Raw genomic sequence first — 24,636 nt, 5'->3', positions numbered from 1 at the left:
CAGTTTTTTTATGTTAGAATTTAAATACAGAAGGAAATCTTAGTTAAGTAAAGTTAAAGGACTTTCTGGTCAGTTAATCTCCATTAATAGCATCTCTATGAAGTAGTCTGCAATTTTTTCCCTGCTAGGTTGCAACCTATTCACTATCTGCACACTCTTCTTGAAAAGGCATCATACCTGTGGAGGAATGTTGAGGGGGTGACACCGGAATAACAGCTGGATTAGAGTGATGTGACAGACCTGTGGATTTTGTACTTGGAGTCTGTGCACTTGAGGTTACTTGGCAAAAATGGAGATAGCTAGCGACAGGGGAAAGAGCAGCAACAAAATAGCTTTCATAAATAACTTTTATTAAAAAATATTTATTTATTTCCTTTTTTAGTTGTAGTTGGACACAATACCTTTATTTTATTTATTTATTTGTTTTTATGTGGTTTTGAGGATCAAACTCAGGGTCTTGCACGTCCTAGGCCAAAGCTCTACCACTAAGACACAACCCCTGCCCTCATAATCATCTTTTATTGTTGAGAAAAATTAATTCACTCCACAGCCCCATGCCCCACACCCATCACATTCATCCAAGGCAACACGTTTTTCTGGAGGGAGGATTAGGCTTATATAAATTAGGTACCAGCCCACAGCCTTCCAGTGCTTTATACAAATCAAGGTAGCTGAACTCCTGCATCTGAATTCTTGGAGGGGTGTCCAAATGTAGACCCCACTGTGCAAACCTGGTTTGCCCTGGTTTGGTCCTGCTATCAGATTGGCTTTACAGAACTTGCAGAACAGATATGGACCATCTGACTCCTAAAACTGCAAACCCCTTGCTCTGAATATCTTCACCTCACCATTGTGCCCATGTTTTTTCTCTGGAAGTTCTTAGTCACCATCTGTGACTGAGGATAGCTATTCCCTGTGAATACCTCAGGGAACTGCCCCAAAGCCCCAGAGAGCCTTCCAGAGGACGGAGCTCTCCCTGGACTCCTGCGACTACTTTGTGGGCTGAACTTATCCCGCTTGAAGAAGGAGGAAGGTTTGTTTCTCTTGGACCTCTTTTCCCTCCAGCTCAGCTCTGAGGTTCAAAAACACCACAGAGGAATATCTTTCTCTTTACCCCTCCCACATTCCCGCCTACAGATCCACCCACCCTCAGCATTGCAGCCTTCTAAGTTCTCAAGGATGCCTGGGACCAAAGGTTTCCTATCCCACCCTGCTTGGAAATGCAGTCTATATTTGGAAGACATCCCTCAAGGATTCAGATGCAGGAGTTCAGCGACCTTGATTTGAGAAGAAGAAAAATATATATATTTGGTTGAAATTATTTAAGACACCACTAGCAGAAGTGCTGAGGAAGGAGGAAAAGCAGAAAGGAACTAGCAGGAAAGGGATGTCCCTTCCACTTTCAAACACTCCCGTTCTTTACCAAATGCAATCTGATCCAAGGGTCTCCTAAGATTACATCAGGGGCACATTTGTTTCTTCCCACAGATCACATTTAAGGCTTCTAGTCCGGTGCTTGATTGTATTTTAGGCTTCAGATTTATTCAAGTAGGAATTTTAAGGATAGTTGGCTGCTATTATCAGGGTAGTGAAACTCCAGGTTTGGGACTGGGGCGTCCTGGAGCGCGGCCTCTAAGAATCTTCCCGCCTCCCCAGCTCCATTCCTTCTCCCTTCTCCGCCCCCTCCCCACCCCCACCCCGCTGGGCGAGCTTTACCCCGCAACCCACGCCCTCCCGCCCCTCCCACTGCCTCCGCCTCTCAGACTTAGGCCCCCAGCTGAGTCCTTGCCCAAGCTGACTTCGCTGTCACCTCCCAGACGACCGCACTTCCCGCCCTCGCCTAGATCCGTGCCACCCTAGCAGCCGCTGTCGCCCCTGCACCGCTCCCTCCCTCCGCGCATTCCTTGCTGGGCTCCTGGCTGTCGCCTTCTTTGCCGACAACCCATCCCAGACTCGGTAGGCTCACCGCCCAGCGGTCGCCCCAGCCTCTTGGCACTTGAGACCCTGCGCTCCAGCTTACGCGGAGACGCTGCCATTCCCGCCGTTGCCGCCGCTGCAGCCAACACTGGTGCCACGCGCCGCCGCCTTTGCCGTGCCGCTGCCACAACCTCAGCTGTCTGCCCGCCTGCCACCATGGCCCCACAGCAAACAGGTAGCAGGAAGAGGAAAGCGTCCGCGCTCGAGGCTGGAGCGGGGAGCTCGTCGTCCCAGGGCTTAATGTCGGCGGGGCACGGAGAGGGGCCGCTGCTGCCCAAGAAGCAGAAGCGGCCAGCCACACTTCGATCGCTGGTGCACTACCTAAAGGGCCGCACGGTGGGCGCGTGGGGTCGCGCCTGGCTCCCGGGCTTCGAGGGCAAGCTACGTGACTACGCGGTGCAGAGGCTTCCCGAGCTGCTGACTGAGCGCCTGCTGGCACTGGGCACCCTCAACAAGGTTTTCGCTTCTCAGTGGCTGAACGCCACGCAGGTGGTGTGTGGCACTAAGTGTAACACGCTCTTTGTGGTGGACGTGCAGTCTGGCCAAATCAATCGCATCCCCCTGATGCGGGACCGGATGCCTGCCCTGACCAGGGATCAGCCAACCTGCGGCATCCATGCCATTGAATTAAATCCCTCCAAGACACTTCTGGCCACCGGGGGCGAAAATCCCAACAGCCTGGCTGTCTACCAGCTGCCCACCTTGGACCCCGTTTGCCTGGGTGACCGCCATGGGCACAGGGATTGGATCTTTGCCATTGCCTGGATGAGTGACACCGTGGCCGTGAGTGGCTCCCGTGATGGCACCATGGCATTGTGGCGCGTGGACCCTGACAAGTTTATTGGCAGCAGTCCCTGGCACAACGATGCATCTCTTCCCTTGTACACCCACATTCATCCAAAGGACATAGAGTCCATCCCCAGGGCCAGCAGCAACCCCAGTAACCGCAAAGTGCGAGCCCTGGCCTTCAGCGGCAAGAACCAGGAACTGGGAGCAGTGTCCCTGGATGGCTATTTCCACCTGTGGAAAGCACGAAGCCACCTATCCAGGCTGCTGTCTATCAGGCTGCCCTACTGCCGAGAAAACGTGTGCCTGACCTACTGTGATGAATTGTCCCTGTACGCGGTGGGCTCCCAGTCTCACGTCTCTTTCCTGGATCCCCGCCATCGCCAGCAGAACATTCGGCCCTTGTGCTCCAGAGAGGGCGGTACAGGTGTGCGCTCCTTGAGCTTCTACCAGCACATAGTCACTGTGGGCACAGGCCATGGCTCCCTACTCTTCTATGACATCCGTGCCCAGAAGTTCCTGGAAGAGAGGGCCTCAGCCAGCCCGGACTCTTTTCTGGGACCCACAGGGAAGAAGCTCAAACTCACCTGTGGCAGAGGCTGGCTCAACCGTGATGAACTCTGGGTGAATTACTTTGGTGGTGTGGAGGAGTTCCCCAATGCCCTCTACACTCACTGCTACAACTGGCCTGAGATGAAGCTTTTTGTAGCTGGGGGACCTCTCCCTTCAGGCCTCCATGGGCATTATGCAGGCCTCTGGAGTTAAGAATGGTCACCTTGTCCTGAAAATGGGCATATGTACATTTGAGCTCTGTTTAACTTTCTTAATTTTGTATTTGTCCTTGTAACTCTACCCTTTGTCTTCCAGGTGGACCTGAATTAACTTACCTGTGCTTTGTGCATTAGACAGAGAGAAAGAAAGAGCACAAAATTGGTGGTTTTGGCACTCAAATTTTGGCTTTAAGACTTTTCTGCACCTTGCCTAAAGCATTACTTTCTGCTTTCTCATACAAGGCTAAACTTTGTTTTCTTTTGTTGAGTGATTTACATATTTTTCTTTAGGCTAATGTAGTCATTACTCTCAATACCATTTGGTACATTAGTTTTACCAGTATTTCCATAACATATTCAGACCTTTACACATTTCAGATGTATAGTATTTGGGGAAAATGTGCGTTAAAAATGTGTCTTTTGGCTGGGCTGAAGATATAGACTTACTCCAATTGGAAAATGCAGTTGAAGTTCTAGATTGCCACCATTGTGAGCATATTTTATTGGGATGTTGTTAACTCAGTATTTGTTGATTGTATTTCATTGGTGCATAAAATGATTTTTAAAAATGTATTATCTTAGTTAAGGAATATTACAATACTGTTTGGTATTAGTCAAAAATTTTGATTATTCAGTAAAAGTTGAGCATCACCACCCCAAACCCTCAGACTTCATTAAAGCTGCTTTCTGTTTACCTTCCTGGGTGGCATTTATGCTATGGTTTTTCAGAGCTACTCAAAACTGGCTTATGTGTGGCAGAACAATCAGGTATATTAAAAGATAAACATTTTGTAGTATTCAGTTAACACCACCAAGGTAGCCATTTACAGTGAAAGACCGGAAGATGTGCTCAGAGTAGATGTTGTTTACATTTTTGTGTTAAGTACATGGATAATTCTTTGGTCTGAATCAGTTATGAGTATGTGATGTATTGCAAGAAAAAAAACAAATAAAATGTGTTCAGCATCTTAGTAACTATGTGTGAGACTTAAATTTTTGAATGGTTAAATGTACACTTTTTGAATTTCCTACTAGGAATGTATTTACCAGAGTCAAAATTTTCCAAGAGAAAAGCTGAAGCTTGAACATCAGCTCTGCATACATTATTTTGTACATTTGGTTTTGAAAAAGAAACATGTTTATAAGTTAAAAGATTAAATAATATTTTGAATAATTAATACAGTTGGTATAATTTAGGATGGCTAGGTGCATGTTTATTTACACTAAAGTACGTGTACTTTTAAGTACATATAAATATATCATATATATATATATGATATATTTATGTTTTACTTCCAATGTAAGTAGGAGGCATAAATGTATACCATTTTATATATGAAGCTGTTTCTCATATTTTGAAGTACATCTATCAAGTCTTACAATTTTGGTTTTTATTTGTGTTTTTTTAATATCAATTTAAAATGGTATATGCACATGATCAAAATATCATAATGTATAAAAAATGCACAATAAAAATCAAGTGTCACAACTCAGGATCCCTAGTCTCTTGCCATAAGTCACCACCAGTATATTTTTGTGTGTAACTATTTAGACAAAGTCCATATATATCTCTTAACTATGTTTGTATGTAATTTGCATACAAATTACAACATGAACTGTACATAGCTATGCCTTTTTAATCACAAAGTTTTAGAAATTGCTTCCTCCATGGATGTACCTAATGATTTATTTTATAGAATTCTGCTATATGGTTGGAATATATTCACTATACCTTTGATTAGCAATGTTATTGGTGATTTTTGTTTCTATATTCTTCAGTGGTTACTTTAAAAGTACATCTTGTGCACTTGTGTTAAGTCTACCTGCAGGATAAATTTCTAGAAATGGAATTACTATGTCAAGGAGTTAAGTTCATGTTATAGCTAACAGCCATTACCAAATTACACTCCAAAATTTTACTACCAATTTATCTTCACATAAATAATGTATACAGGCCTGAGTGACCACAACCTTGCCAACAATATGTCATTAAATTCTGTGTTGATTGCCAATCAAATATCCATCTGATTTGGATCCTTTCATTTAAACCACTGAGGCTAGATCATTAGATTTGTGATATGAGTAATACATAGGTTCTGAGACAGAGATTAAGAAAATGAGGATGTGAGGGCAAGTATTTAAAATATTGCTGGATCGAAGAAAGAGAGCACTTAGAGATTAGGCTCAAATATATGGAGATGCATCACATAAGACTACTTTCTATTAGATACTTACCTGGACCTTGTTAAGGTTTCTTGGCCTGTTGCACTCTGGTTTAAGTCACATGAAATGCATCAGATGTCATTGAAGAAAATCTGACAAAGAGATGAAAATCTGAACTGGATTATTGGAGGTGCGTGTTCAGAGGAGGAAAGTTAATAGAAAAATGGGGGGAAGTAAACAAATAGTATTTGGTGTTTCATATGAAGAGTAAAGAATAAGAAAGAATTTAAATGAAAATTCAGGCTCAGTCTCAAATATAAATAGTGACAATCAATAAATATAGAAAAAAAAACAGGCATAGAGGACACTGGTGGAAGGTGATCATTTCAATTTGGGACATGTTGAATTTAAGCTGCCTATGTGACATTAGGAGAATATACTCAGTGAAGAATTTGCTGTATATCTCACTAATAGGAAGGTAATTTGGGAGACTATTAGGGGAAAACAGAGCAGGTAGCAAGGATACTAAAAAGCATTGGGGACAAAAAGGTAGAGAAAGAAAATAAAACAGGTTTGTTATAACCAAATGTCAATATCTTAAAATCCCTGGGCGACAAAATAACTCTTCAATCATACTTACAATGGTTTTGATTTTCTCCCCCCCCCAAATTTTCCTTAAATGCTTGCATATGACCACTTAGGACTGCTCAAATTGGTACACTAATTAGACTTTCTCATTGCTCAGCTGTTTATATTTTCTTGGAGAAGTGAAGAGTCAGACATAGCTCAAAAAGAACTTCAGGGGTAATATTTCTGGACCACTTATCCTAATAGTCTAAGATGTTTTCTGTACTACCAACACCCTGCTGGAACCAGCATTCCTTGAAGCCATGCCAAAGCCCTGGCAGTTTCATAGAGGTGCAACGTCACCTCATCACCTGGTGCTACTACCCTATGTTTGGATTCCCACCTCAATGCCTCATATACAGGTCTCTGAAAAATTTCCCAAGTTGTGAAAGAACAAAGGAGGTATTAAGGGGAGGATGCTCCTTTCCTCAGCATTGTAATTTTAATAAATGCAAATACAAATAGTAAGAAATGAAAAAATGTAGTAATCTCAGTTTTATTTATTAGGAAGTTTAATGTAAAATCTGAATAGAAAAAATTAGAAAATAAAATTTCCCATGAAGATATGAACTGGATTGAACCATTGACCCTAGAAAATGTTGAAATTATGATTCTTAAATCTGTGTTTTCATCCTAGAATATTACATGCAGAAACATATAAAAAGACATGCAGGCTTGATTGTCTCAGGAGTACATTGTTTCACATTTTCAAGGAATATTTAATTCTGAATTGCTTTGTAGCATACAACAGAAAATGTTTACTCTTTTCTGTAGAAAACCACCATAATATTATCCAAATTGGCTGAATTATACAAACTAAAAAGAGATCAATTTTTACATAGCTAAGTAGATGTAACTTGCCCTTTAAAAAATATTGAATTTGGCTAGGCACAGTGGCACATGCCTGTAATTTCAGCAGCTGAGGAGATTGAGGTAGGAAGATCCTGAGTTTAAAGCCAGCTTCAGCAATTTAGTGAGGCCCTAAGAAAATCAGTGAGACCCTGACTCTAAATAGAATGTAACAAAGGGCTGGGAAGGTGGCTCAGTGGTTAAGTGCTTACCGCAGTCTGGCTGGGCACAAATAACCGAGCTGCCACAAAGCCTTGTAGATTCAAACAGCAACTCTTTATTCCCCAACTCTCACCGGTACTGCACACACCACACGGGACCACACTCCCTCCACCGGGCTCGTCCAATATCTCCCGAACCCGGGAGAACTGCACGGGAACTCCAAAGTAGCAGGTGCCCGAGGCAGTAAAGGTCAAATATACAATACAATCAATCCAGCATCACAGCAATTATATATAGCTTAACTCAAATCATCATCTCAATGGTTCGCTGGCATCATCTTTCAACCATTCTCTCTGGCAAATGCCAGGCGTCATTCTGACTGCGTGGCTCTCAACAAGTGCTCCTGGATTCAATCTTGTTATCAAAAAAGAGAACAAAACACCGAATTTGATCAGTGCATTAAAAGGAACCTATACCATGGAAATGTTAAAGCTAGTCTCTTGAATATAAGGAGAATTAACTCTTGAGAAATCTTGCATTAAAATGTATTGTTTACAAGCCATATGAGAAGATCACATATTCATGAATAATCTGTGAGGAAGTAGAAAGTATGAATTTTAAGAGTATGTGTGCAAATGTGTGTGTATGGGTAAATGTATGTGTTTGAAACCTCCACCAGAATCCTTAACATCAGAGAAATTTCTTTCAAAATAAGGAATAAAACAAGGACTCCCCAAATCATCCAGCACTTAATATTGTTTTTAAAATTCTTGCTACAACAATTAGTAAATATATCAAAATATTAGATCTAAGTAAGGGAAAATAGAAAGTAGTTATAATTATTTTAAAATGCTATGACTATAAAAACTCCAAAAAATGCAACTAAAATAATCATTAGAAACAACAAAATAGTGAGATGTTCCATTTTGAAATTAACATATTAAATACTGATCTGATACATTTCTATTTTTATTTCTTTACTCATTCAGCATATAATTTAATGAATGTGTGCCATATATCAGGTACTGTTCTAGGCATCAAAGATAGTGCAGTGATAAAACAAGCAAACCATGCCTTCAACCAACTTACATTCTGATCTTCAGGGTAGACAATAAACAGATAAACTAATAAATGCATAAGATATTAGATGTTTGTTAATGCTAATGTATAAAATAAAATAAATAGGGAACAAAAATTCAAGTGGAGATGCCATTTTAAATAAACTGGTTAGTGAAAGTCAAGTAGATAAGTTGACATTTGAGTTTATATCTAAAAGAAATGACAGAATAGGCCACACAGCAATGCCAGAGAAGAGGGTTTCTGGCAAAGGTAACAGCCGAGTGTACAACTTGAGGTGGGATCATGCTTGGTATATTAGAAAAGCAGAAAAGAGAAGAGTGTGGTTGGAGCAAAGTAAATAAAAAAGAGAAAGCTAGAAAGACACATTATGTAGTCCTATAGTCCAGTATAAGAAACTTGGACTTCAATTTAAATGAGATGAAAGTCTAGTGAGAGTTCTGGCTATATGCAAAACTAATCAGCTTAAGAAATTCAGTAGATTGTCTGACTCAAAATGACAATTACCCATTTCATAGGATTTTTCTGGAAGTGTCAGTAAAGTATATTTAAATAAAATAACTCCACATTAGTCATATAAATAAAAAGTGCTAATATCATATCAGAAATGTTGACAGTGTTCTGAAAAAAACAGTGTCTCTGACAAAGCTGAGAAAAGTTGTTACCACAAAACTAAGATATAACAGTTTGACTGTTACTTTTAGACGGAAGCCAGTGTTCATAAAGAATCTTCTTCAAAGCCTCCAGGCTATGCTTTGGCACACATTGAATGCAGGAGTGGTTTTTGAAGTAGCAAGCAACATTGGAAGAGTGCCCACAAATGGGCTCAAGTAGTTAAACACTTCCCCAAACAATGAAATATTATGCTGTTGTTAAAATACTGAAAATAGTTATTTGTGTAACTAATGTGGAACAGTGTCCTTGATATTTTTAGGTGAAGTTAGTAAATTGCAAATATGTGAATTACAATTCCATTTTTCTTTGAAAAGTGGAGGAACAGGAAATGAAAACTCATACAGTATATAAAAGAATATATACAAATATGTTAACAGTGCATTTCAGCATTTCTCTAAGGGGTTGCATAATAGTGGATTTCCTTAATATTTTATAAAGTTTTTTTTTGTGGGGGGAGAGTACTGGGTATTGAACTCAGGGCATTCGACCACTGAGCCACATCCCCAGCCTCTAAATAAAGAGACAGAGTCTCACTAAGTTGCTTAGCACCTCACCATTGCTTAGGCTGGCTTTGAATTCATGATTCCCCTGCCTCGGCCTCCTGAGCTGCTGGGATTAGTATTTTATATGTTTTATGTAATGTTTGAACAGTCATTAGTAACTAATATTTCTTTCATTAACTGAAGTGGAAAATTCAATGAAGTTACAATTTGTTTTTTTTTTTTGGGGGGGGAGGGTGTACTGGATTGAACTCAGGGGCACTTGACAACTGAGCCACACCCCTGACTTCTTTTGCATTTGATTTAGAGACAGGGTCTCACTGAGTTGCTTACTGCCTGGCTAAATTGCTGAGGCTGGCTTTGAACTCATGATCCTCTTGCCTCAGCCTCCCCAACTGCTGGGATTACAAACAAGAGCCACCACATCAGACTGAAGTTACATTTTTATCTATCTATCTATCAATTTATTTATTTATATGACAGTGGGATGCATTACAATTCTTATTACACACATAGAGCACAATTTTTCATATCTCTGGTTGTATACAAAATATATTCACGCCAATTCCTGTCTTCATTCATGCACTTTGGATAAAAATGTTCATCACATTCCACCATCATTTCTAACCCCATGCCCCCTCCCTTTTTATCCCACCCCTCTGCCCAATCTAGAGTTCATCTATTCCTCCCATGCTTCCTCTCCCTACCCCACTATGAATCAGCCTCCTTATAGCAGAGAAAACATTCGATATTTGGTTTTTGGGATTGGCTAACTTTACTTAGCATTATCTACTCTAACTCCATCCATTTACCTGCAGATGCCATGATTTTATTGTCTTTTTTTTTTTTCCTGAGTAATATCCCATTGTATATATATGCCACATTTTTTTTTATCTGTTCATCTATTGAAGAGCATCTATGTTGGTTCCACAGTTTAGCTATTGTAAATTGTGCTGCTATAAACATCAATGTGTCTGTGTGCCTGTAGTATTGAGGAGTGGGATGGCTGGGTCAAATGGTGCTTCCTTTTCCAGTTTTCCAAGGAACCTCCATACTGTTTTCCATATTGGCTGCACCAATTTGCAGTCCCACCAGCAATGTATGAGTGTACCTTTTTCCTCACATCCTCGCCAACAATTATTGTTGTTTGTATGCATATTAGCTGCCATTCTGACTGGAGATGAATTCTTAAGAGTGGTTTTGATTTGCATTTCTCTAATTGTCAGCGATGATGAACATTTTTTCATATATTTGTTGATAGTACATCATCTTCTGAGAAGTGTCTTTTCAGGTCCTTGGCCCATTTATTGATTGGGTTATTTGTTTTTGTTTTGGTGTTTAGCCTTTTTGAGTTCTTTATATACCCTAGAGATTAGTGCTCTATCTGATGTGTGAGGGGTAAAGATTTTATCCCAGGATGTAGGCTCTCTGTTCACCTCACAGATTGTTTCTTTTGCTGAGAAGAAACTTTTTAGTTTGAGTCCATCCCATTTATTTGATTCTTGATTTTAATTCTTGTGCCACAGGAGTCTTTATTAAGTGAAAGAAAAGTGACCACAACACTCAGAGCAACCAAAAGATCTTTATTGCAGCAGTGCAACAAAGAGAAAAGAAAGAAGGAAAGAGAGAGAGAGAGAGAGAGAGAGAGAGAGAGAGAGAGAGAGAGAGAGAGAGGGAGAGGAGAGGAGAGGAGAGGAGAGGAGAGGAGAGGAGAGGAGAGGAGAGATGAAGAGGGAGAGAGCAAGAGCAAAAGAGAGACAGAGAGCGCATGCAAGAAAGACAAAGAGAGCAAGAGAGAGAGAGAGAGCAAGAGAGAGGAGGGCCTGGCAGGAGGGAGTTTTTATAGCCCAAATCTAATGGGGCCTCTGGGTCTGCAAGCTGCCTTGTTGGCCCAAGGCAGGGTTAAATGTTCAGCCTTGAGAGGGGTTGAATGTTCAGACTTGAGGCAAACAGGTGATAAAGGACCAGATAGAGGGGGGTTTGAGTGAGTGGGCTATCTTGCAGCCAACATCTGTTCAGCCTGCCCTGCAGACAACACAGTTCAGCCTGCTCTGCACCCAACATTAAGGAAGTTGGGGCCTAATCCCACATGATGGAGTTGAGGGCCTACTTTTTCTTCTATTAAACGCTGGGTCTTTGGTTTTATTCCTAAGTCCTTGATCCATTTTGAGTTGAGTTTTGTGAATGGTGAGAGATAGGGTTTAATCTAATTTTGTTGCATATGGATTTCCAGTTTTCCTAGCACCATTTGATGGAGATGCTATCTTTATTTCAATGCATGTTTTTGGCACATTTGTCTAATTTTGTGAGTTAGTCTCTGTGTCCTCTATTCTGTACCATGGGTCTACCAGTCTGTTTTGTTGCCAAAACCATGCTGTTTTTGTTACTAACTATAGCTGAAGTTACATTTTTAAAGGCATGGTGAGGTCAGGGGAGGAGAAGAGGAAGAAGGAAGGGTGGTTTAGTGTTGAATGTAGCATAAACTGAAATAGGTTAAAGATAAGAAAAATTCATTTTAATGAAACATTGAAGTCCATGGAGTCCTTTTGACAGAACAATTGCAATAGAGGTTAGCTGCATTTCTCATTAAGAGAGAATAAAGAAAACACTTTCAAAATTGATCACGGAACTCCATTTACCATGAATATCTGATAGAACTCTGATTTTCTTTTTCTTCTCAGCTCCTCAAACAAACAAATATTGGACATATAATGTGAAAGTTACATAAGCACTGCCTCAAAGAGGCTGTGGAAGAATGACAAAAATGTCCCTGTCTTAGATGTAGAGAAAAGAGAAGACATGATCCCATACCTATCAGTTATAATAATCTGTGTTTTTTCTTTTCTGATCTCTAGCCAGTTTCTTAAAATTCATTTTTTCCTGAAAAAATTATGTTTATTTTGTTATAATAATTTTATCTTGTGTCTTGACACCACTATGTCCATTAATATTACCTAGTCATACATTCCCAACTATAATTCTAAAGGTGAGAGGGGATTTAGCTCTGAAATATACCCACATATATTTTCAGTGGTTGCCATAACACTTCAATTCATTCCTATATCTGAGGCCTTGAACTGATAATCTAACCTCTAACAAAAATTAGGACTCTTAGTTATATTATACATAGTAGACAAAAAGAAAATAGTCACTTAGAATTCCATGAAGATGTATTAGGTTTGTAGCTACAGAGAGGGAAAAAGCACACTTTATAAATTCATCAATTTTTAAAATTAGAAATATTAGTTAAATTGCCATTACAAATTCTGAAAATAGTCACTCCCCCCCCCAATTTCCCATAAGTACTGTGTAATGCTCAGTACATACATTGAAACTGGTACCTTGAGAACTGTTTTTCATTGATTCTTTTTAGTTATGTACAACATTAGAATACATCTCAACATAATCACAAAAGCATGGAAAATCCTTGCTGTAATTCAGTCCCCAGTGCTTCCTTCTTTCTCCCCCTGCTCTCCTCTCCCTACTGATCTTTCTGCAATTTATTTAGACTTTTTTAAAAATAGAGTGTTTTGTGAATACACTTGCTGTTGGGATTCACTGTGGTATATTCACGTATGTACATAGGAAAGTTTGGTCAGATTCATTCTACTGTTCTCTTTCCTCATTGCCCTCCCTTCCCCAGTCCCTTTCCTTCATTCTCTTGATCTTTTCTCTATTCTGATATAATTCCCTCTTCCTTTTTTCCTTTCTCTCTTTTTCCCTCTACCCTGTTAGCTTCTGCATATCAGAGAAAACATTTCACTTTGACTTTTTTGAGACTGGCTTATTTCACTTAGTATTAAAATATTGAGCACTGTTAGTACATAGAAATTTATCTGTCTTGTATACCTCACTTGGGTTAAACATAGATTATCTTTAATTTAGACACTTTCACTTACAAAGGGTTAAAAACAATACATGATTTCTCAATTAGCTATCACAAACACTTAATATTGAGAATATAAAGCTAAACAGAGATATGATACTTAATATTTTTCAATTAACCAGGCTTAGTGGTGCATGCTTGTAATTCACCAGTTTTGAGGACAGTTTTGAGGACAGCCTCAGCAACCTAGCAAGACCCTTAGCAACTTAAATGAGACCCTGTCTCAAAACAAAAAATAAAAGGACTGGAGATGTAGGTCAGTGGTACAGTACTCCTGGGTTAAATCACCAGTACCACAAAAATAATTGCTCATTTGTCTTTTTCACTGGGTATTATTAAGTAATTAATCATAATATTGATACACTCAATAATAGCTACTTGATGTAGTTGTAAGTATTTGAGCCAATTAATTGAGATAGGACTATTTAACTCAGTGATATAGACAAATATGGACAAAATCATCAATTGAATAACAATAATAGTCTCCCTTGCCTAACCAATCTAGGAGTTTTAACTTTGGCAATGTGAAAAAAATATTATTTTCTGGAAAAGTGCATACATATTGCAAAAAGACATATTGATAAAAGACTGAGATAATGGATGAAATAATCCACATTTAAAAAGCATCTTACATAAGCAAAGGAGCAGGAACATCATAATAGTATCAGAACCTTGTGCTGAGAAAGCACATTAGATAGAGACACATAGTTGACCTTCATGGGCTCAACAGAATAATGATACTTATGTCACATCAATATACATAAGTAGTAGCCATTATTTCATCTTCACCTGCTAGGGGTTTTATTATTATTCCTTTTTATAGGGGTCTCTATCTTTGTGAGATTGTTCTTATATATAAATACATGCACTCAGACAAAGATAAACTATTTTTAATGCAAGGAGCTTAAGGTAATGTCTTATTAAAATCTTGAATCTTCTTTATTTTACTTTATAACTCTCTATGGATGACTCACCCTGTTTCAAAATGAAAAACACAAGTCAAACTAATGGCAGAACACTGCAGTCACCAACAGTATCTGTTATTGTTGTTGTATTTTTTCCTTTTTTTCTGGGCTGAGAATTGAGTAATGAATGATAACTTTTCACTACCATTCTTTCAGAATATTTAGGCATTTTTAAAAACCCTCAAAACTTCATATCTGTGTAACAACCACAACTTAATTTTAACCTCAATACTTTAAATTATAATTCAGATAAAAGTAATTAGTCTGACATTATAAATGTCAACAATTGGGGTACAAAGTATGCACTTTGCATTACATTGTGCTTATGGGAAATCAGATGGGAGAAGTGACTAACTTTCAGAGTTTGTACTGCCAATTAAACTCCTTCTAATTTCACTTCCTATAAAGAAAAAGGAAATGATAAATCAAGCTGATGATTTATTTTTTCACCTCTTATTGTTATTTTTATTTTTTGCCTTAGAATATGTGGCCAAGAGCAGGATTAATGAATGACAAAATTGTATAGATCTAGAAAGACTATTAAATATGATATAGTTTAACACTAAGTTTTAAGGATGCAGATTTTTTATAGTGGTAATTTTTAGTGGTAATTTGAATGTGGTTTCTGACTTTTTAATATTTACAATAACAAAATGTTCATGAAATATAATAAAACCTCACATTTCTACCTTCTAGAATTAACTATTTCTAAATGTTTTTACACTTATAAACAAGAAGTCAAATCATGGATGTTAAACCCCCTTTGAAGAGGATAAAGTCCCTTCTCACCTCCCTAGAGACAAATTCTCAATTTCCTATTTCATTGAGCATCTGTCTAGTTTAAATTTTATAGTGTTAGTATTTATATTTTCTTAACAAGCACTTGAGTAATTTTTGTCATGTGCTAGACACAGTTATTACTATTTTCCAAAATTTACTTATTTAATCCTCAATGTGATTAATATTTTATACAGGGCCATTTTATATAGGAATTATTAAGCAAATTGACCAAGGTACAAAGTTAGTAAGATGTAGAGCTGTCTGAAGAGTTCATTCATCCATACATTTACCTTTATCTATAATATAGAGAATGATTTGTATTAATTTTCCATACTTTAAAAATATACCCAAAAGATATGCTGAATTTCTCTATCAATTTACTATTTTCTCATGCAACCTTATATATATGAGACATGATGATACGTATGTGCATGTGTTCAGTTCACTTTAATCACTGGATCATCAATTAAATGAATATCTACACAATGTTATACTTGTTATGATTTAAATATGTGCTCTCCAAAATTCAGGTGTTGCCAATGTGCTGGTATTAAGAGCTGGGGCCTGAAGAGGTGATTAGTCCATTAGGGTTTCTCCCTCATGAACAGGATTAAATCTTGTATAAAAGACATTTCATGCAGTATTCTGTTCACTAGCCTTTTAACTCTCCACAGTGTGAACACACAGCGTTCCTTCCATCTCAGAAGATACAACAACAAGTCACAAAATGGAAGTAAAAAATAGCCGTCACCAGATAGCCAAACTTGCCAGAAGCTTGATCTTAAACATCTTTGCCCCTGGACTGTAAGAAAATAAATTTGTCTTCTTCATGAACAATTGTGTGTGTAGTATTTTTGTTCTATTACACAAATAGACTAAGATAGTATTCTAACAATGGACAATTAGATTCTTTCCAAATTATCATATTACAAATAATTTTGTAATACATTCTTAAAAATAATATCTTCTTACGTGCATGGGATAACTACTCTAGACTTTAAAATGTAGAAATGGACTTGCTGCTTCATAGACTATGCACATTTTTAATTTGTTCCATTTTGCCAAAAATAAACTAAAATCTTCCTGTGGTAGTAGAATACTGATGAGTCCTAGGATCCCTGCTTCCTGGGACATAAACCTTCTCTCAGAAATACAAACAACAACCTAGGTGATACTGTTAAAATATTTTGCAGGTACAATTAAAACTCAAAATCACTTAATTTTTAAATAGAAATATTATCTGGGCTCAGCCTGAGCTAATCTGGTGAGCTCTTAAAATGCATTGATTCTGCAGGGCTGTGAACCCAGTGACTCAGGAGGCTGAGGCCTTAGCATCTTAGCGAGATCCTGTCTCAAAAAAGGGGGTGATAAGGATGTAGCTCAGTGGAAAAACACCCCTGGTTCAATTAAAAATAAAAAGTAGGACTGGGGATATAGCTCAGTTGGTACAGTGCTTCCCTTACATGCACAAGGCCCTGGGATCAATCCCCAGCACATAATAATAATAATAATAATAATAATAATAATAATAATAATAATAATAATAAAAGGAAAAAACACTGATACCTTCCTGAAGAGAAAAAAAATCTGAAATGTGACAGGTATTTTTTTTTTTAACCAGGAATTGAACTCCGGGGTTCTTAGTTACTGAACTACAATCCCAACACTTTTAAAAATTAGTTTTGATTTTGAAGCAGAGTCTCACTAAATTTGTAGGGTCTCACTCATTTGCTGAGGCTGGCTTTGAACTTATGATCCTTCTCATCCTCCTGCCTCAGCCTCCTGAGCTACTGGGTTACAGGCAGGTGCTACTGTACCTGGCATGTGAGAGGTATTTTTGACACAAGAGAAAGTGTCTGTTGATGACTTTGAAGATGGAGGTAAACATGGCTATGCCCTGATAATATTCCCTAGGCACTGACAGGGATGCCCCCAGCCAACAACCAGCAAGAAACCAGAAACATCATTTTTACAAACTCAGGTCACTGATTTCTGCCAACAATATAAACTAGCTTGGAAGCAGATTATTATTCTCTTCTTCATAAACTATTGTGTGTGTAGTATTGACAGGAAAATCACAAGTTTACTATTTCTTTAATATGATCATACCAATAGCATTGTGTGCTGTGTATTTTTCTAAAGCAAAATATTGACATTTTATACAAATGAAATATAAGAGTGACAGAAGTTAAAATAGTGATGTTACCTGTAAACATGTTCAAACTCGCTATGAGTACATTTTTTTTTTTCCTGTCAATGAGTCTCCAAACAAGAACATAGAAGACCAACATTTTTATTTCATCCTCAGATCTTGGGGACTGACCTAATCTGTATCTGGACTTGTATGCTGCAGAAATCTAAGGTAATAATGGATATTCATAACTAATCTGAGATGTCTCTTGGACCTGTAACCTAAGGTTACCTCCACTAGTATTGTCTTGGTTCTGAATCTTGTCTTCTCAAAAGTGGAATTTTGCAATAATTTCCTAACTTGGCTCTCTTTCCACAGCTTCATTCTTTACCAATCCATATTTTACCATCAATATTTATCTTCATTTTAAATGCAGGCCCTCTTCTGTGCTGTCCAATACAGTGGCCAGTATTGACATGTGGCTAACAAAATTTAAATTAAATTAAATCAAAAAATTATCATAGTTTTTCAGTCATATTACACACACTTCCTGTACCAAATAGCCATGATACAGGATGAAATAAAGAACATGGGCAGGTAAAATAGGATTTTCATCTTCTCTTAGGGTTTTAAAATTGTATATGATATTTGAAGCAAAAATTATAATAATGTCTAATGTTGATCCAAATTTATTTAGAGGAAAAGACAATTATAAACTGGGAAGGTAGAGAGAAAAATTAGAATAATAAAGTTTCTATTTTCCATTTAAATACACACACACATTTGCACTTTTTGTCCCTTTGAAAGAGATATTCAAAAATTACTATGAATGAATCAAAATGGAATTGTAAATAATGTTCAAGGTAATAAAATAAAGAGTGAAAAAATAGAGAGAAAAAGAGATAAAATAATAACATGGCAGATTTAAGCCCTAATGTGCCATTAATTATATTAAATGTATGTGCTTGACATAATCCATTAAAACTTATTAGCAGAATAGATTTTTAAAAATTGAATCAAATAACATGCTGTCTACAAAACAAACTTGCCTCAAATATAGCAATATAGGCAAGTTGAAAATGAAATAGAAGTCATGCAATTATTAGTGAAGGGAAAGCAAGAGTAGGTAGATAAATATAAAATGCAGTTGAGAGTAAAGAAAATTATCAAAGAGGGGGATATTATATAAAAGATTAATTCATTTTAAAAAAGTTATACTCTATATATAATATGTCAAAATACACTTTACTGTCATGTATATATAAACAGAACAAATAAAAAGAAATGAAAATAAAGAAATTGATAAAAAGAATACATAGCAATCTGAAATATATGTACAAATCAATAAAACTGCAAATGATAGGAAGAAAGAAAAATGAAATAGACAAAGTCATAATTATTGTTGGAAATTTATCACCCTTCTCTTAGCAATTAAGAAAAGGTTTGAACAAAATTATCAAAGGCATAGTATAAAACAATACTATCATCTAACATAATGTAATTGACATTCATGGATCCTCCACACAATAACAAAAAATGCATACTCTTTGAAAGCTTGCAATCCACATATGCAAAATAGATCATGTCCTGGGACAAAACAAAGAACTCAACAAATATATAGATTTGAAATTATACAGTGCACTAATATAATGTGATAAAACTAAAAATAATTAACGTAATGGTAATAGATGTATCTCAAACACCTTAAACAACACATTTAATGGGGTAAAAAGATGTCTCAAGAGGTAATAAAAAATACATTAAATAAAAATGAAAGTACAAATATTAACATATTTTGGAAATACATAATGCTAATTGCAACATTACAAATTAAGTAAAGTGTTAAATCAGTAATCTAAGGTTTTATCTCAAGCATCAAGAAAAGGAAGAGAAAAAATAAACCCAAACAAAACTAAAGGAGAAACAATAAAGAACAAAAACCAATGGAATTGAAAATAGGAAAACAATAGAGAAAATCAATAAAAATAAACCTTAGTTTTTTCAAAAGAATCAATAAAATTGACAAATCACTTGCAAGACTGACAAAGAGCAAAAATAAAAACCATCAATATCAGGCATGAAATAGATGACAATATAGTCTTCAAAAACATCAAAACATAATAAGGGAAAACAATAAACATATATGCATGCATACAATTGCCAAATTAAGTGAAAAGGACTCATTTCTTGAAAGATAACTGCAAATTAACATGAAATATATTATTAATAGGCCTATAGTTATTAATTAACTTTAATACTTGGCAGTTTTTATTAGAGATTTATAGACAAACACATACATGCATGGAATTCAATTTCAGTTTGTGACCCCTTCCTTTTCTTCCTACTTTTCCCTCCTGTTTTCCCTCCTCTCTCCCATACTCCTTCCTCTACTTCCCTTTGCTCATCTATTTATTTATATTCGATTCGTTTATTCTATCTATGCATAAACGGGAAGTTTCCTGTTGTTTATTTCTAGGCACATAACATGATTTTTTTTTTGAGAGAGAGAGAGAGGGAGAATTTTTTAATATTTATTTTTAGTTTTCAGTGGACACAACATCTTTATTTTATTTTTATGTGGTGCTGAGGATCGAACCCAGCACCCTGCACATGCCAGGCGGAGCACGCTACCGCTTGAGCCACATCCCCAGCCCAACATAACATGATTTTTAAGAATTAATTCTGCATTGTCTCCCTTACTCATTCCTTCACTCTTCCTCTTGATATCTTTCTTCTACATTACTATTATTTCCTTTATCTTTATGTTTTTATTTCCTCCCCTTCCCTTAATTTTACTCTAGCTTCTATATATGAGAGAAAACATTTGACCTTTGAGTTCCTGAGTTTGGCTCATTTCACTTAGCATGATATTGTCCATTTCCATCCATTTACCAGCAATATGAATATTTTATTATTTTTATGAATGAATAGAACATCATTGTATACATGTACCATAATTTCTTAATCCATTCATCTATTGTATATTGTGCTACTATAAACATATTGTATATTGTGCTACTATAAACAATACTATAAAGAGACTGTATTACTGCAGCATTCTTATTTTAGATCTCTTGGGAAAATACCAAGGAGATGGATAGCTGGATCTTATGGTGGTCCCATCTCTAGTTTTCTGAAGGATCTCTCTCTCCTCTCTCTATAGATAGATAGTTAGATCAATCGATCGATCGATAGATAGATAGATATAATCTCAAAAATTTCCAAAATTTCGAGAGATGCAAGGCTAGTTTAATATTTAAAAATCATTTAATTTATACCATCATATTAACAACCTAAAATTTACATAAGCATATTAATTAATGCAGAAAAAATAATTTGACCCACCTTAAACCTCCCTCATGACAAATACTTGCAGAAAAATAAGAATGGAGGAGACTTTTTGAATTTCATTAATAATATCTTTAAAAAGCCTATCTCTAATTCTCTACTATTATATTTCAGGATGAGAAATTGATTGCTTTTTTCCAAAGATCATGAGTAATTCAAGATTTTCCACTCTCACAACTTTCATTTAACACAGCAATGAAAGTCCTAAATATACTGCAGTGAGGGAATAAATAAAAAGAAATGGGATAAATAATAAAAGAAGAAATATAATTAAATGTGGGGGATAATCTCAGAGAAATCGCAGAAGAAATTCCCAATAAGATACAATAGGATTATAAAGTAATGGAAAAATCATTATTGTATTTCTGTGTGATAGCAACAAACATGCAGACAACAAAATGAAGAATACAATATTATTTAAAATGTCCAAGAAGTGAAATACCTAGGAGGAAATATAAGAAAGTAAGTATATAATTTGTATAGGGACAAATTATACAATGGTGATGAAAGAAATAAAACAACTTAATAAATGGAGAGACATACTATATTACACTGCTTTGGTGCTATGACAAAATATCACAGACTATATATTCATTATCTAGATGCCTTCAATCCCCCTCCCTTCCACCATTCTAAGTAATCACTGTTTTACTCTCCTCTACTTTAAGATCAATGTTTTTAGCTTCCACAAATGGGTGATAACATATGTTATTTGTTTCCTATCCCTGGCTTATTTTACTTTATATAATGTACTCCAGTGACATCCATATTGCAGCAAATGACAGGATTTTATTATTTTTGTAGTTGAACAATACCCTATTGTGAACATACCACATTTTCTTTATCAATTTTTACATCAATGAATATTTCAATTCATTCATATCACTGATGTTGTGAATAAATGTAATCATGCAGGTATCTCCTTGGTAAATTTTCATTCCTTTTGCATACATACCTAGAAGTGAGGTGGTTTGACATCATGGTAGTTTCTTTCTCCTCTTCCTCCTCCTCCTCCTCCTCCTCCTCCTTCTTTTTTAAGAAACTTTACTCTATTCTCTATAAGAGCTGTACCAATTTGAATTCAACCCAACAATGTGTAAGGCTTGATTTTTCTCTGCATGCATACATTTGCCACATTGGGTGAAAAGGACTCATTTCTTGAAAAAACAACAGAAACTAATATGAAATATATTTTAATAGACCTATAGTTATTTATTAACTTTAATTGACAATTCAATATAGTGTGGTGCAACCAGACCATGGGATGGGGGAAATAAAGTGTACTGGGCTATTTCTCCAGGACAATGCATTAGTGTGGATTCCTCATTAGCTTCCCAATCTGGGCTTGGGGTCTTTATGGGCTGTAGTCTTCTCCAGAAACAACTTATAGGGAATTCCTACTTATGCATTCCCCATTGTGCAAAGTTCCTCATGTTTCAGGGTTGATCTCGTCTGAGATATGGAATGACAAATTTTACACATTTAGTTTCCTGTATCTCTATGTTCTATTACTTCTCTGTAATATCTCTATTGCCCTCTGAGGCTCTGTCTCAAACACTCCAGTGGATTAGTAGTAGGGTTGTTGTTGTTTTTTTTTTTTGGGGGGGTATTATTTTGTGGAGGGAAGTGTTGCCAGGCACATCTAGTCAGTGGTCTTACTAACATCTTTCCCCAGTCCCTCCTTTTTTAAACATTTTTTTTTAGTTGTAGTTGGACACAATACCTTTATTTTATTTATCTATTTTCATGTGGTGTTAAGGATCGAACCCAGGGCCTTGCACATGCTAGGTGAGCACTCTACTGCTGAGCCAGAACCCCAGACCCACTCTCCCTAGACCCTTTTAAAGTTTCACCTGATTAGGTCAATCAATCCATGATAATCTCCTTTTTTACTGACTCAAACTCAACAGATAAGTAATCTAATAACAAACAGTAGTGTTATGTTATCATATGCACAGTCCCTGACTATACTCATGGGAAAAGGATCACACAAAGGCATGTACACCAAATAGTGAAAAAACTTGAGGTCTAAGAATTTTGCCTGTCATATGATATAAAGAAGATAAATAAGTTAAATGCTCAGAACGACATAGCAGAGTATATCAAATGCTGTGTAGGGAAGGAATGGTAAAGCAATAGACTCAACCTGATCCCTTGCCTGTGGTAAAACTCCTTCACTAATGGCTCCAAGCACTTTCTTCTGGAACTGAAACACACTTAACCACCAGTTTGTAACAAAACAGGTTTAAAATACTTTCTCAGTCTTATCTCAGGGGAATTAGGGAAGTCATCCCAAAAGATTTGAAATTGTTCCTCTAAGAATTAATAAATATATCTATGTGAAAAAAACAGAAGGACAGTTCAGACAGGAAGAACTACATGTGCAAAAGTATACGGTATAGCTATCCCTGTGGGTTTTAGACTAGAGTAAATAGTCTCATGTTTCTGGAGGGTAAAATGCAAGTAGAATAGATAGAGTGGGAAGTATAGCCTGGGGCAAAACTATAAAAAAATTATAAATTGTACTAGTGATTCTATTCTATGTATACTCTGACCATATAATATATTATCTAAACTGGAACACATTTGAGAGTGAAAGGTGGAACTATTAATGATTATGGCAGGACTAGAGGTATAAACTGAAACTGCCCCAAGCAAACCCTACTTATAGGCAACTAAGGCAAACAAGAAAGGTATGTAATCCAGAGAGTGACCTTGAACTGAATAGAAGGTGAGTAGAAAATCAAAGTCCCATTTTTATCCAAATGCAGTTTCCCTTTGGCTGCTCATGCTGATAATTGTACCAATTTGTTAGATGGCCTTTGATTTTGTTGAAGGTTTTCTCTAAACTTTGGCAATCACATGAGAGTTGTACCAGCTATTTCAGATTATTCCTGAATTAATTCTGAATGATGTGAAAAGGCATGCCTATTACTCCTACAATATTTAGGGCATCATGAGCTTTAAATATTTCAATGGAAAATTCAAGGGCAAGATGACCAAAAAGTTTTGAAACATATGTTTGAATTTTTTTAAAAAAGAAGGGAGGTCATTGTTTTTAATTGGCATAATAAATTTGGATTACAAACAAAACTACCTCAATTCTTTGGCTGCTACTGTCTGTGTCCTTTTGTGAAAACTTAAGTTGAAAAACTTAAGAGAAAACTGAGATGAGTGTCTTTGTGTATATATCTTTGTAAACCTAGTAATTTTTAGCCAATAGTGGTAAGCAAGAAAAGACAGTTAAATAGCTCAGTCCTTAGGCATGAAAAACAAATTGTAAAAAGTGTTATAAAAAATTCTTGAGGGCTGGGGATGTGGCTCAAGTGGTAACGCGCTTGCCAGGCATGCGTGGGGGCGCTGGGTTCGATCCTCAGCACCCCATAGAAATAAAATAAAGATGTTGTGTCCACTGAAAACTAAAAATAAATATTAAAAAATTCTCTCTCTCTCTCTAAACAAAGTCTTATAAATAAATATTTCAAGTCATATGAAAATATAGCAGAAAAAATGCTATTTCTCTGAATAAATATCCTTTAAAGAACTAAACTTGGTTGTGATGATATAACTTTAGATTCCATAATGTAAAATAGACACATGATTCCAAACTACTTCAAGAGTTTTGATTTGGATGACAAATGAAAGTTTACTCTTTTCCATTTTTCATAATCTGAAATGATATTATGTGGTTAAATATGATTTAAACTCACCCTGTAAATTTGGTAGAAACTATTTCATAATGCAAACCAATAACAAAGGAACAAATTCTAGCTTATTTTCCCTATGATTTTGTATATTAGTTTATTAATGTATTTGCACTACATAAATCATTCTCAGAAGGAAACAGAAACAATGAAAATACATTTCTTTATACTTCATGAGTTTTCATTTAATTTTTAATGGAATGGAAATGATAGTTGTTATAGTTTTGATCTGGAAT

The 24,636-nt window shown here is 36.5% G+C and overlaps 1 protein-coding gene across 1 annotated transcript; it reads left to right on the top strand.

Annotated features, from left to right (window-relative positions):
• Positions 1–2,133: 2,133 nt before the first annotated feature.
• Positions 2,134–3,528, top strand: LOC308639655 (DDB1- and CUL4-associated factor 12-like protein 2; the record flags this gene model as incomplete). Its single annotated transcript, XM_081277924.1, has 1 exon — positions 2,134–3,528. The coding sequence occupies one exon, from the start codon at positions 2,134–2,136 to the stop codon at positions 3,526–3,528; it is 1,395 nt and encodes a 464-aa protein (XP_081134050.1).
• Between the last annotated feature and the right edge of the window lie 21,108 nt (positions 3,529–24,636).

This window comes from Spermophilus citellus, assembly GCF_964194105.1.
Source record: "Spermophilus citellus genome assembly, chromosome: X".
Taxonomy (NCBI): domain Eukaryota; kingdom Metazoa; phylum Chordata; class Mammalia; order Rodentia; family Sciuridae; genus Spermophilus; species Spermophilus citellus.
Note: the sequence above shows the minus strand (reverse complement) of the source record. Positions and strands in the feature narration are given on the sequence as shown.